Below are 10,626 nucleotides of genomic sequence, written 5' to 3'. Positions count from 1 at the left end.
TATATCTTTTTTTAAAGAACCCTGATTAAAAGACAGTATTCATGAATCATAAACATGTTAGGATGCTAAAAAGAGGTATTTTTCTTTCATTAATAGTACTTCCCTGATTCAGTATGTCTGTGCTATAATATTGCCGGACAGTTTTAAACAAAAATAAATCCTAGTTGATGCAGCAGAACACAAGGTATTTCTTTTTTATTTCACGCACTTGTGATTAAATTACCCACAATGCAACTTGGCGGTTGACATTCTGGTCAAAGGTTTGGCAGTGTTATGCTACTACTTGCTGCTATTGTAGCCTCAAGCTGAAGCCTCAAACAAAGATAAGTTCTCCACACCCCAAGATGTTTTAAATTGTCTTTAGCGCCAACCGACTCAATTTTTTACATCGCTCGAGTCAATTTTGTTCAGATTTAACTTATATTTTGAGTCCCAATAGCTTTATACAACATTATCCACATAAGCAAGAGTGCTCCCCAATACCTGTAAACAGACAGAGCAATGTCATATCAGTGGAGTTCCCCTTTTATCTGAACGCAACCTGATTAAAACCCCAAAAACGTATCTTTATGATGTCTTAAAGTAACCTAACCAAAGCTTCTAAATCTAATCATAGAGAGCAATGCCACTATAAGACGCTAGAGGGGATAAGTTAAATTAGTCAATATGAAAAATCCCTGACAACTTCATGTTTAAAGTAATTATTGTGTCATTCAATAAGAAAAATGAAAGACAGTTTGGGAAAATCAGTGCAGAATAATTCTATTGAGAGACAACCTGAGGCAGGAAGTAAGGTCAGTGTGAGGATTACATTAAGACGACTTCTACATCTGTTGACGTCCCAGTCACTGGGTGAGTCTCCTCACTGATCGGGTGGTGGTTGTGGACATGTTCTTCTGAGTCATGGCTGCGAAAAGAGAAATCAATGCACATTTAGACTCCTGATAAACAGAATGATTCATTACTGTGAAATGACCACCTTATTTTGAAAGGGGGACATTACAAAACAGAGCTTTAGCACACCTGAGAAGTTTAGCTCATAGCTAAACCTGTTGGCGGTAAACTTCATGGAGCCTGACGGGGTCTGTTGGTATTGCCGCTCAATGTCCTGACTGGAAATGCTGCTTTTGGAATTTGAATAATCTTTCCACATTCCACCGATATCCTGAAACTGCCATCGTGGTGAAGTGCCCAAACTGCAGAATAGAATAATATAAGTGGAACATATTCACAGGAGCATACACTGTTCACATATTACTGCCACATTAAATGAGCTGGTGTTGCCAGGCAGATTTGGCACATAAGAGACAGAGACATGAGTCTAGCAGAAAATGTATTTACAAATGAGAAGGGAATAAGGAACATTTCACTTCACGTGTAATTGGGTTTCAGTGTTTGTCTTTTGACCCCTTTCTACTTAATAACACAAACCAAATGAATTATTAGGAAGGTGAAGTATAGTATTAATTAAGAGGTACCCCTGAAATTGCAATTACTTTCTAATATAGTATATTTTCAAATGAGGGGACTTTGGTTAATTCAAATAAGAAGTATGGTATGTGTTCAAAGGTTATTAAGGATTATTATGGTGGTGGTTTAAGGGTGAAATGTATCTCCTGACCTGCTGTCCTGTTGACCTCCAGAGTCAGCAGTCCTCCTCACTGCTCTCCTGGTCCCGATAGTGTCATTGGCTTGACTCATGCCTTGGACAGACAAGCGTACAGGGTTTAAATGGCAATTCAAACTGCGCTCCTCTACAAAAGCAAAACGATTGATTGTTTTGTTTAGCAGCAGTGGCTGTGTAGCTGTATGTGTGTTCCTTACTAGAGAAGTCAAGCGTGTATGAAAATCTTCTGATCTTGAAGGGAAGTTGGCCCTGAGGATTCAGCTGGTATTGTCTCTCAAGGGCAGCGCTATCAAATGAACATACCTACACACAAATAGAAAACATAGGTCCATTTAATAGAGGGAAGCAGAGTCCAAGCATTTGTAATTTGACCACCAGATGCCGCTGTAACTGTTACATTATTCATCAGACAAGTTAAAGGTCCCATGACATGGCCATTTCTACTGATCATAATTCCATTGTTGAGGTATACTAGAATAGATTTACATTGTTCAATGTTCCAAAATCCCATTGGTTTCTCATACAGCATCTCTGTATAGTATGTGTATTCACTCTCTGTCCTAAACGGCTTGTTGGAGCTCCTGCCCCCCCCTCCCTGTGAGCCCAGTGTACTCTGATTGGTCAGCTCGCCCACTCTGTTCTGATGAGTCCACCACCGTTACAGCGGAACATCAGTGATTATGTGTTACAATGGCGTTAGCAACCAGAAAATGACAAACAGATGAGAATGCTGCGTGGGGTCTGGGTGCCGTGTTGGCGGGACGTTGCGAGGCTCGCTGCTGCGAGGAGTGGACAGTGTGAGCTGGCTTACTGGTGTGGTTTCCTGGTTGCTGCGTGGGGTCGGCGAGACACAGCGAAACCCAGCCCGAAACCAGCCCGAGCACACACCCGCAGCCTGGCTGTGAGTCTTTGTGTATGCTCACACACAGACTCACAGCCTCGCCGGGTCCCGCCGTCTCAGGCTGAGAAATGGACCAATCCGCGGACGTAACGTAACGGCTCCGCGGATTGGTCCATTTGGACCAATTGGTCCATTTGGGTATGGTTACGTCACTATACCCAGGAAGAAAAAAATGGACAATGAAAAATCTCCAACAAGGCGTTCTGGGGCAGCACAGACAGGTCTTTTCTGTGTTAGAGTTTTACTCGCTACAGGGTTTACTTTGAGGGTTTGTGACTCTGCAGACCGTTTACATGCAGAAAAAGCTACATAACACACAAGGGGACGGGTAATAACCGGAAAAGCATGACATGGGACCTTTAAATATATTCAACTAATCCTAACTAATAAAGTTAGTGTTTCGGGCTGAAAGTAAAAAATGGTTAGAAATCTTACTTACATGTGCATTGTACTCAGTCCATATACCCTCGTCTCCCATGAACTCCCACCTGTAGCCTCCATCTGTGAGCTGGGAGGAGGAAGCTGAAGTGGAGGAACGGCTGCAGAGAAAAACATATTTTATTCAGGGTTTAACTACTGAAATTCCCTCTCTAGTCATATTTAGTGTATATTTAAACATGTAAACAAGTCAAATATAAGTTTATGATTCCTACAGATAAAGTCTCACCTCCCTGCATTGGAAGTTAATTTTGGACGCCTTCGTAGATTTCTGCGCAGGCCTGTGACGCAGTTTGTTTGTGTCATGGCTGCCGAATAAAATCGGTTAGATCAATAAAGACAAATATATTGAATTTCTTGAGCTCTCAAGAGTAAAAAGATAAAAAATATCCCATACTTGAGAAGTCGAGTGAGTAGCTTGAGGAGCCCACTGTGAAGTTGAAAGACCCTCGAGGGTTAAGAGTGAACTGACGCTCCACATCTCCACTGCTGATGGTCAAGGACCTCTTGGGGAGGAAAAGCGTGTTACTAAAAACTGTTCTTAAGTAAACCTTTGAGGTACTTGGACTTTACTATGTTGCTACCTTATTTACGTCATAGTCAGGGCCACATTTGATTCAATTAGTTCCACTTATGTGATTATTTTCCTTTTTCAATGCATGTTCAAATAATTTTATATCTCACCAAAATGTAAGGACAGGATAGAAAGTCCAAAACCTTAAAACAGATTTGCGTATGACTACATGTCGTTGTTTTGTTGTGTCCTTTTACTTAAGGCTTGCAATAGAGTATTTCTACATTGCTGCATTGTTACTTTAAAGGATCTGAATACTTCTTCCACAGCTAGAATAAATGTAATGGTAGTTGCCTGGGATTTCCCTCACCTGGGATCCAAATTCACGCCACAGCTGGTCATCTCTGAAGTACCAGCCTACGTCCTCCGTCTGGCCCTGAGGGAGGAAACTCAGTCTCTGCACCTTCAGATCTACATTCTGAGTCAGCAGTTTATCAAAGTCTATGAACACCTTCCTGTGGAGACACATGGGATTACGTTTGAGATATTTATTGGATTGTAAAACGATGTTATACGGCATGTTATAACACCACATACTTCTGAGTAATCTATCATTTGTCACCATCCTCATGACCAATGTAGTTTTATTCCCTTAAGAATCTAAATACAATTAGAGAAATGTTTTTGGCATTTCTCTAAACAAGAATTTACTAACTTACCAGAGGACAGAGGAAAAACAAAGATTCCTACTTATTTTCGTAATAAGAATAGCAGTTATTGAACAAATTACAAGGAATTGGTTAAAAGATAATAACTTAATCAACTCACAATGGAAAAATCTAGTAGATTACATTTAAGGAATGGAAAAAATAGCAATGAGAATCATGTCTTTGATGACCGATGGCAAAAATGGGTGAGTTATAGAACACAAAACACATACAATGACCACTTCATGATTTTTTTTTTATGTTTCCTGATTTGTGGATTGTTATGTAGTTATTTTATGTACAAGTTGTAATCAAATAATTTCTTAAAATGCAAAAAAAATTATAATAATAATCTAAATACTGTATGACAGGCTGCAACAATTGTTCAAACGTATAATATATTTAATAATTATGACTTAAAAAATGCTGAAAACTGTAAATCTCAGATGAGTAAAACACTAACATATGGCTGAAGTTGATGGTGATTCCTTTAGCTCCAGGTTGGCAGTAGTGGGTCTCGATCAAATGGTCATTGTCGATTGGCAGCCATAGATGTCCATTTGACAGCTGCCACTCATAATGTTTCCCATTGACTGTAAAACAACAACATATGGGATCTCATTATCTATCTGCTCTATTGATGACAAAGAGCTTTGACAACTCAGGTTAATGTTTGACACTAGTGTGCTAACAAAGTTAGTCGAAAGGTTAAAAATAGTACCCAAGTTATGTCTGACTTCATCGAAATATGTCATTATTATCAGTGTCATATCTACTCTGGTATCACTCTTTCATACTTTTGAATCATGTTATAGTCCAATTTTTGAAGTATTTGTTTCTTGGAAACGTCGACAGTCCTGATAGGAAGCAGTTAGCTGAAAGGCTAACATTCACACTTCAGGTACTAAGAAGTAGTTCAGGAATTCTAAATATCATACAAACCTGCAGTCTCCTGCCAATGGTTCATCTCGTCAGCATTTTCCTGTGAGAAACAAACAAATATGTTCATCTCACATCACAAAGACACTTTTAGAATCTAAGTGATTCCGTGACGAAGACTCACCATGATGTTAGGAAATATTGTCCCAATAACAACAAGGCTGTTTCAAAAACGGAAACAAAAAGAAAAAAAAGGTACTGAAACGTTATAGTTCCATTAAATCCACTTTAATATCTCTTTCTCAGAAACCGATGTGAAGGTTTACTTTTTAAAGAAGCTTTTCTTTCACTTTCGTTTCAGGGCAGGTTTATCACGCACAGATTGCACGTGAATTGTTCACGCAACAAAACCAGGAATGAAAATAACAACATGATCTTTTCAGTGAGGTCACACTCAGAAGTGGAGAAGTACTCATATCTTGTACTTGAGTACCAGAGTTTAGGAATACTCTGTTACAACAAGTAAGTCCTGCAATAAAAAGGTTACTCAAGTAAAAGTATAAATGTATTAGCATCAAACTAAACTTAAAGTACCAAAAGTAAAAGTAGTCATTCTGCAGATTGGTGCATTTTAGAATAATATGATATGTTTTATAATGATTGATGCATTAAAGTGTTATCAAAGCTGGTAAAGGTGTAGCTAGTTTGAATATACTGCAGGGAGCTTCGCTTGTGAATTTACTCCAGGTGTAACTAAAGTCTGATTTAAGAGTTGATTATATTTCACATCATTCATCCAAATGTGCAAAGAAGCTAAGGATATTAAATAAATGTAGTGGAGTAAAAGTGCACAATTTAACTCTGAATTGTAGTGGAGTAAAAGTATAAAGTAGCATAACATGGACATACTCAAGTAAAGTACAAGTATCTCAAAATTGTACTTTAGTACAGTACTTGAATTAATGAATTTAGTGACTTCCCACATCTGGTTACACTTTAATCTCACTTGAGGAAGCTGCATCTGTATTTTGTATGCACACATATATACATATATTATTAAAAGTGAAGTTTTTATGTCTTGTGTTCTTTGTCAACAGGGATTTATTTGGGATAACACAGCTGTCGATATACCATAGTGCATTTTCAAAATATTAAAACAACAAACAATATTACATTGGATCCATTTTTATTGAAGGGAAATGCATATGTATGAAGTAGAGTAAACCTTAAGATCCAATAGTTTGAATCTTGAGCAGAAATAATTACATATTTAAATTGCATAATGTAACCCCCTGACTTTTATAAAACACTTAAAAAAGGTTATTATTATTTACCTTGAATTTGCATTAGACATATATCCAAACCAATCAATTATATTGTAACATAACATATTTATGTAACATGAAATATATGTCTGATCATTCCAGGAGGGTGTTTCCTTATTAAGCTAACATTTGTAATGTCATCTTATAGTATGGTAGTAAGTATTTCTACAGTGTGTGTGTAATATTCTGCAAAAGGCAAATGAGTAAAGTATCCATAATCTGAGGTAAAACTTGTCAGGCAGCATTTAGGTGAGCTGGTAAACTTCAAAGCTTTTTTTGTACAAAATCCAAATAAAAAAAGAAGATTCTTTGGCATCATTCCATCTTATCCTGAATTATTTCTTCTATAAACACAATTTCTCATAAAGACGCCAATGTACTGCCACGTCAATTAATAACAATGATTAAGTTTGCTTCAAATAGCCCAAATAAACACATCTCAGATTGAATTGATTGTATAAATATGGTATTGCACAATTGTTTTATAGATTTTCTTCTTGAGCTCTTCCAAATCTCCTTTAATTCTCACACCAGCACACGTTGGATCCTGCGTGAACGCTTGGTGTTCAGGTTGGTTTGGATCATCGCTGCAGAGGGAAAATAAAACAAATAAATGCTCTACTGTATGTTGTGTTTCAGGATTACTATTCAAGCAATTTACAGTTCATTATAGCAGGGAGAGTTGTTTTTTCACGCTTTATTTAGCAGGAACATGTATTTTATAGGATTTCCTAGTAACAAACCACGATTTATAAACTCAAGAACTTATTAGTAAATAGTTAACCAGTAAAAAAAATGTGTCCTCTTACAGTTTTTGAAAAAGAACTACCTGCAAAATCCAGTTTGTAGGTCTGTCCCTTCACGTCGAAGGTCATGCTGCTCTGGGTGTTTTGCTGGTACTTCCTCTCGATCTCATCACTGATTACTGAGCATTCAGTCGACGTTCCTCTCTGATGAAACCATTTGAAACATCATGTTTTTTGCACTTCGTAACAAAGACAGATAACATTTCTTAGCTTAATGTAACTAGATAACTTGCCCTGTGTTTGAACACATGCCACGCTCCACTGTTCCCCTCAAACTGCCACTCTGGTTTGGATCCCACAGAAAGATTCTGGAAAGCTAATGGTGCTTGAGAAGCTCTGTAAATATAAAATTCTGGATTAATTTGAAGAAATGGTTTGACTTTGGGAAATGGTTTATTCACACAATCCAGACTCACTGTGCTCCTGCGGGCTGTTGTCGGAACAGTGGTCGACGAGTTACTTTTCTCTTTTTCTTTTTGGACACCTGTCGCATTTCTGCCAAAAAAAAGAATAAAATAAAACTGCTTTCTGAGAAGAAACTAACATTGGGCCAATGTACAATCCAGTTCACACATAGATTTGATTGTAGGTAATCTACGCACATTCAAGAGCACACTTCTGCACATTTGAATGCTGATATGTTTTAATGACATTATTCAATTCTACAGTTGTATTTACATTTCAATGACTGCTGTTTGGTTTTTACTCCCGGGGAAGTATTTCACTTCAGAAATAGTTTTCTATTTAGGTTTGCAGTCCGGTCCTCCACTATATCTTTAGATTCTTGTTGGGATATTCCTGACTTCATTATCACAACTTTTGCTTTTAATGTGTGCACACGACCCTGATTTCTCATGGGGTGTGTACTTCCCAATGGCACAATGTTCTACATATGGATTTAGTAAACATGTGTATTTGGTGAAGGTTTTTGGAGTATACTTCACCTCTGAATTTAATCTCAAAGGTTTTAGCACCGACGTTGAACGTGACAGAGCTTGTTGGGTTACTCTGGAACTTGTTCTCTATGTCAGAGCTCTTCACAGGACTGGGCTGGCCCTTTGAGTCCTGTCCAGAAAAAAAAGTATTCATTGTCAAATTGACCAAGAAGATAAAATGTTAAACTTGGGACTTGTTGTATTTTTGCACACAAAAGTAAGGTCCAATCGTTTAATTCTATCTACCTTGTCTCCATACTTGATCCACTTTCGACCCAGTGTGCAGTACCAGATCCACACTGTGTTTCCATCATCCAAACGTCTCACTCTCAGACTCTTTCCATCCAGTCTCATCCGGTTAAAATCTATACTCACTGCCCTACAGACAGAGACAGAGAGATCAATCATTAAACCGTTTTTGATGTAGAAAATGTTTCGGCACTGCATTGTTATCTCTTACCCGTATGGTGTGTTGTAGATTTTAATGCCTTTGCAGTGAGGCAGCGAATACTGGGCCTCGAGGATGTGATCATTAGCAACATCCATCCAACCATTTCCATCATTCAGCTGCCACTGGTAGCATCTACCATCAGTGAGCTTTGAGTCTGGTTAAAAAGACAAAATGTAGAATTAAAATGTTTGAAAAATGACAGTGTGCAGAGTAAAAAGTGACGTTTGTAGTGACTCAAAACCACTAATTGATGAGTCGATAAGATAATTCCAGTGAACAAAATCGGGACTAACCTTCCTCACCACTAGACGTAGATCGGCCTGAATCCCGGTTGCTGGCCCCCGAGGGCTCCCCCCCGCCTGTGGGGTGGTTCAGCTTACACTTGGACCTGTAGCGACAGCTTCCTGTCAGGGCAAACTGGCAGACGTGCTGGAAAGAGCACCTCTCACCATCCCGACACCGGCCTTTGTTGTAATACTTGCAGGGCCCGTTCCCAGTCAACTGAAAATGGAAAGATTTTTAATCACTCAATTGGTAAATAAAGTAAAGTTCTACATCAGTGTGAAAAATAGAGGGTGTCAAACATGGCAGTAAACTCTCTTTAGCATAAAATCCATGATATGCCAATAATGTATTTATTACATTTTAACAGTGCACCCAGGGTGTAAATAGCCAATGTAGCTATATACAACTAGCATGTTCCACTAAAGTCACCTGGGTGCAAATAACATCTGCCTTAAAAGATATGTAAGGCCTTAAATGGATCCACCTCTTGTGGCTTTATGTGCAATAAATAGATGCTGACTCAATTATCTTCTCCAACCTGAAAACCATCTCCTTCATCTGAATCACTGACACTGCCAGACTCTTCACTGGCGTCAGATTCCGCCTCAGAGGAGTCATAACGTTCAGGGTCACTAGAGGGCTTTTCCTCGTCAGCAACTGGGAACAATGGCACAAAACAATAATTGAGAATGAAAAACACACATCAAACTTTGTTTACATATTTGGTGAACACTTGAACAAAATTCCCATTGATAATGACTGAACATGATCATTATCCTTTAAGGGTGAAAAGTGGGGACACTTTTAGTTGTTATGTTGCAATTGTTTTCTGTACTGATATTTGTTCAATGAGAAATGGTAAACAATTAATCAAAGTTTGATTTTTAATTATTCGTTTTTTTAAATAAAGGGCCATAAGATATTCTTTCAAGTACATTTTAAAACACAGTTTAAAAGAAAGTGCAAGTTAATATTGAAAAAAATGACTTATTATCTTTATTTGCTGCCCCCTGCTGGATCATTAGATCACATCCAGTAGGCCTATGCTGTATGGCCATGATCTATTCTACACGTTGCAAAAATAATGTATAGATTAATGAAGGAAAGATAATAACCCTGAATTTAATTTAACTAGTAAATTAGAAATGAAAGTAAACCATGATTATTACTATACATGTTTGGGCTTCAGTAGAACAGAGAGGTCATCAAGAAACGAAACTGAAACTTGATATGTCAAGTTTTCAAACAATCATCGCCACTTCTTATAAATCTGTGTCTGACTGTCCGATTGCGAGGTAATACTTTCATCGTGTTTCACATATAACGTGGCATATAGCCTTCTATTAATCTTTTTTGATTTCAACTCAAAATGTCTCATTTTGCATATAATAACATACAGTGGCCAGTGGCCACTCTTTTTAAGAGGGCAAAAGGGTGCCTAAGCATGTCGATAAAACAAAAACACATAATTAACTCATTATATTATATTATTATAGTATGAATATTATTATAATGATGTTAAAAAAGTACTCACGATAGGCAGACGCCATTCTCTATCTAACACTTTCGTTTCCCTAACTTATATATAGCCTACAGCCACTCCCACACGCTGTTTGACGAGAGGCTGGTAATGCAGATGTGAAATCATAGCAAGATCGACTGCTGATTTGAACTACAAATGCATGATAATAAAGTGGGTGATAACTTAAAGGAATACACATTAAAACAGTTAAACAATATGCAATGTCAATGTAACGT

The 10,626-nt window shown here is 37.8% G+C and overlaps 2 protein-coding genes across 3 annotated transcripts; both read right to left on the bottom strand.

Annotated features, from left to right (window-relative positions):
* Window positions 1–6: 6 nt before the first annotated feature.
* Window positions 7–5,441, bottom strand: si:ch211-244b2.3 (uncharacterized protein LOC557230 homolog). The gene is made up of 11 exons (XM_034133413.1): window positions 5,251–5,441; window positions 5,130–5,169; window positions 4,651–4,780; window positions 3,851–3,995; window positions 3,364–3,472; window positions 3,196–3,274; window positions 2,968–3,067; window positions 1,825–1,930; window positions 1,622–1,703; window positions 1,024–1,196; window positions 7–907 (listed from the first exon to the last, which is right to left on the bottom strand). Exons 1-11 carry the CDS (start codon window positions 5,251–5,253, stop codon window positions 846–848), a joined length of 1,029 nt encoding a protein of 342 aa, XP_033989304.1. The 5' UTR covers window positions 5,254–5,441; the 3' UTR covers window positions 7–845.
* Window positions 5,442–6,235: 794 nt separating this feature from the next.
* On the bottom strand, window positions 6,236–10,491 carry si:ch211-244b2.4 (uncharacterized protein LOC541512 homolog). Of its 2 annotated transcripts, none has more exons than XM_034133671.1 (10): window positions 10,403–10,491; window positions 9,407–9,525; window positions 8,877–9,084; window positions 8,593–8,737; window positions 8,379–8,511; window positions 8,142–8,262; window positions 7,614–7,692; window positions 7,431–7,533; window positions 7,221–7,341; window positions 6,236–6,978 (listed from the first exon to the last, which is right to left on the bottom strand). In XM_034133671.1, the coding sequence occupies exons 1-10, from the start codon at window positions 10,416–10,418 to the stop codon at window positions 6,917–6,919; spliced, it is 1,107 nt and encodes a 368-aa protein (XP_033989562.1). In that variant the 5' UTR covers window positions 10,419–10,491; the 3' UTR covers window positions 6,236–6,916. The 2 variants fall into 2 exon arrangements, with proteins under 2 accessions (XP_033989562.1, XP_033989563.1); XM_034133672.1 differs by having other exon boundaries at window positions 8,886–9,084.
* Window positions 10,492–10,626: the final 135 nt, after the last annotated feature.

Source organism: Trematomus bernacchii, unplaced genomic scaffold, assembly GCF_902827165.1.
Source record: "Trematomus bernacchii unplaced genomic scaffold, fTreBer1.1, whole genome shotgun sequence".
Classification (NCBI taxonomy): Eukaryota; Metazoa; Chordata; class Actinopteri; order Perciformes; family Nototheniidae; genus Trematomus; species Trematomus bernacchii.
Note: the sequence above shows the minus strand (reverse complement) of the source record. Positions and strands in the feature narration are given on the sequence as shown.

Excerpts from the sequence above, each read along its gene's own strand:
- si:ch211-244b2.3 (XM_034133413.1), bottom strand. Across the intron at positions 3,275-3,363 it reads CTACTCACTCGACTTCTCAA|CCATGACACAAACAAACTGC; the intron begins GTATGGGATATT and ends TTTATTCGGCAG. Across the intron at positions 908-1,023 it reads CTATGAGCTAAACTTCTCAG|CCATGACTCAGAAGAACATG; the intron begins GTGTGCTAAAGC and ends CTCTTTTCGCAG.
- si:ch211-244b2.4 (XM_034133671.1), bottom strand. Across the intron at positions 8,263-8,378 it reads GGATCAAGTATGGAGACAAG|GACTCAAAGGGCCAGCCCAG; the intron begins GTAGATAGAATT and ends TTTTCTGGACAG. Across the intron at positions 7,342-7,430 it reads GGCATGTGTTCAAACACAGG|AGAGGAACGTCGACTGAATG; the intron begins GCAAGTTATCTA and ends TGGTTTCATCAG.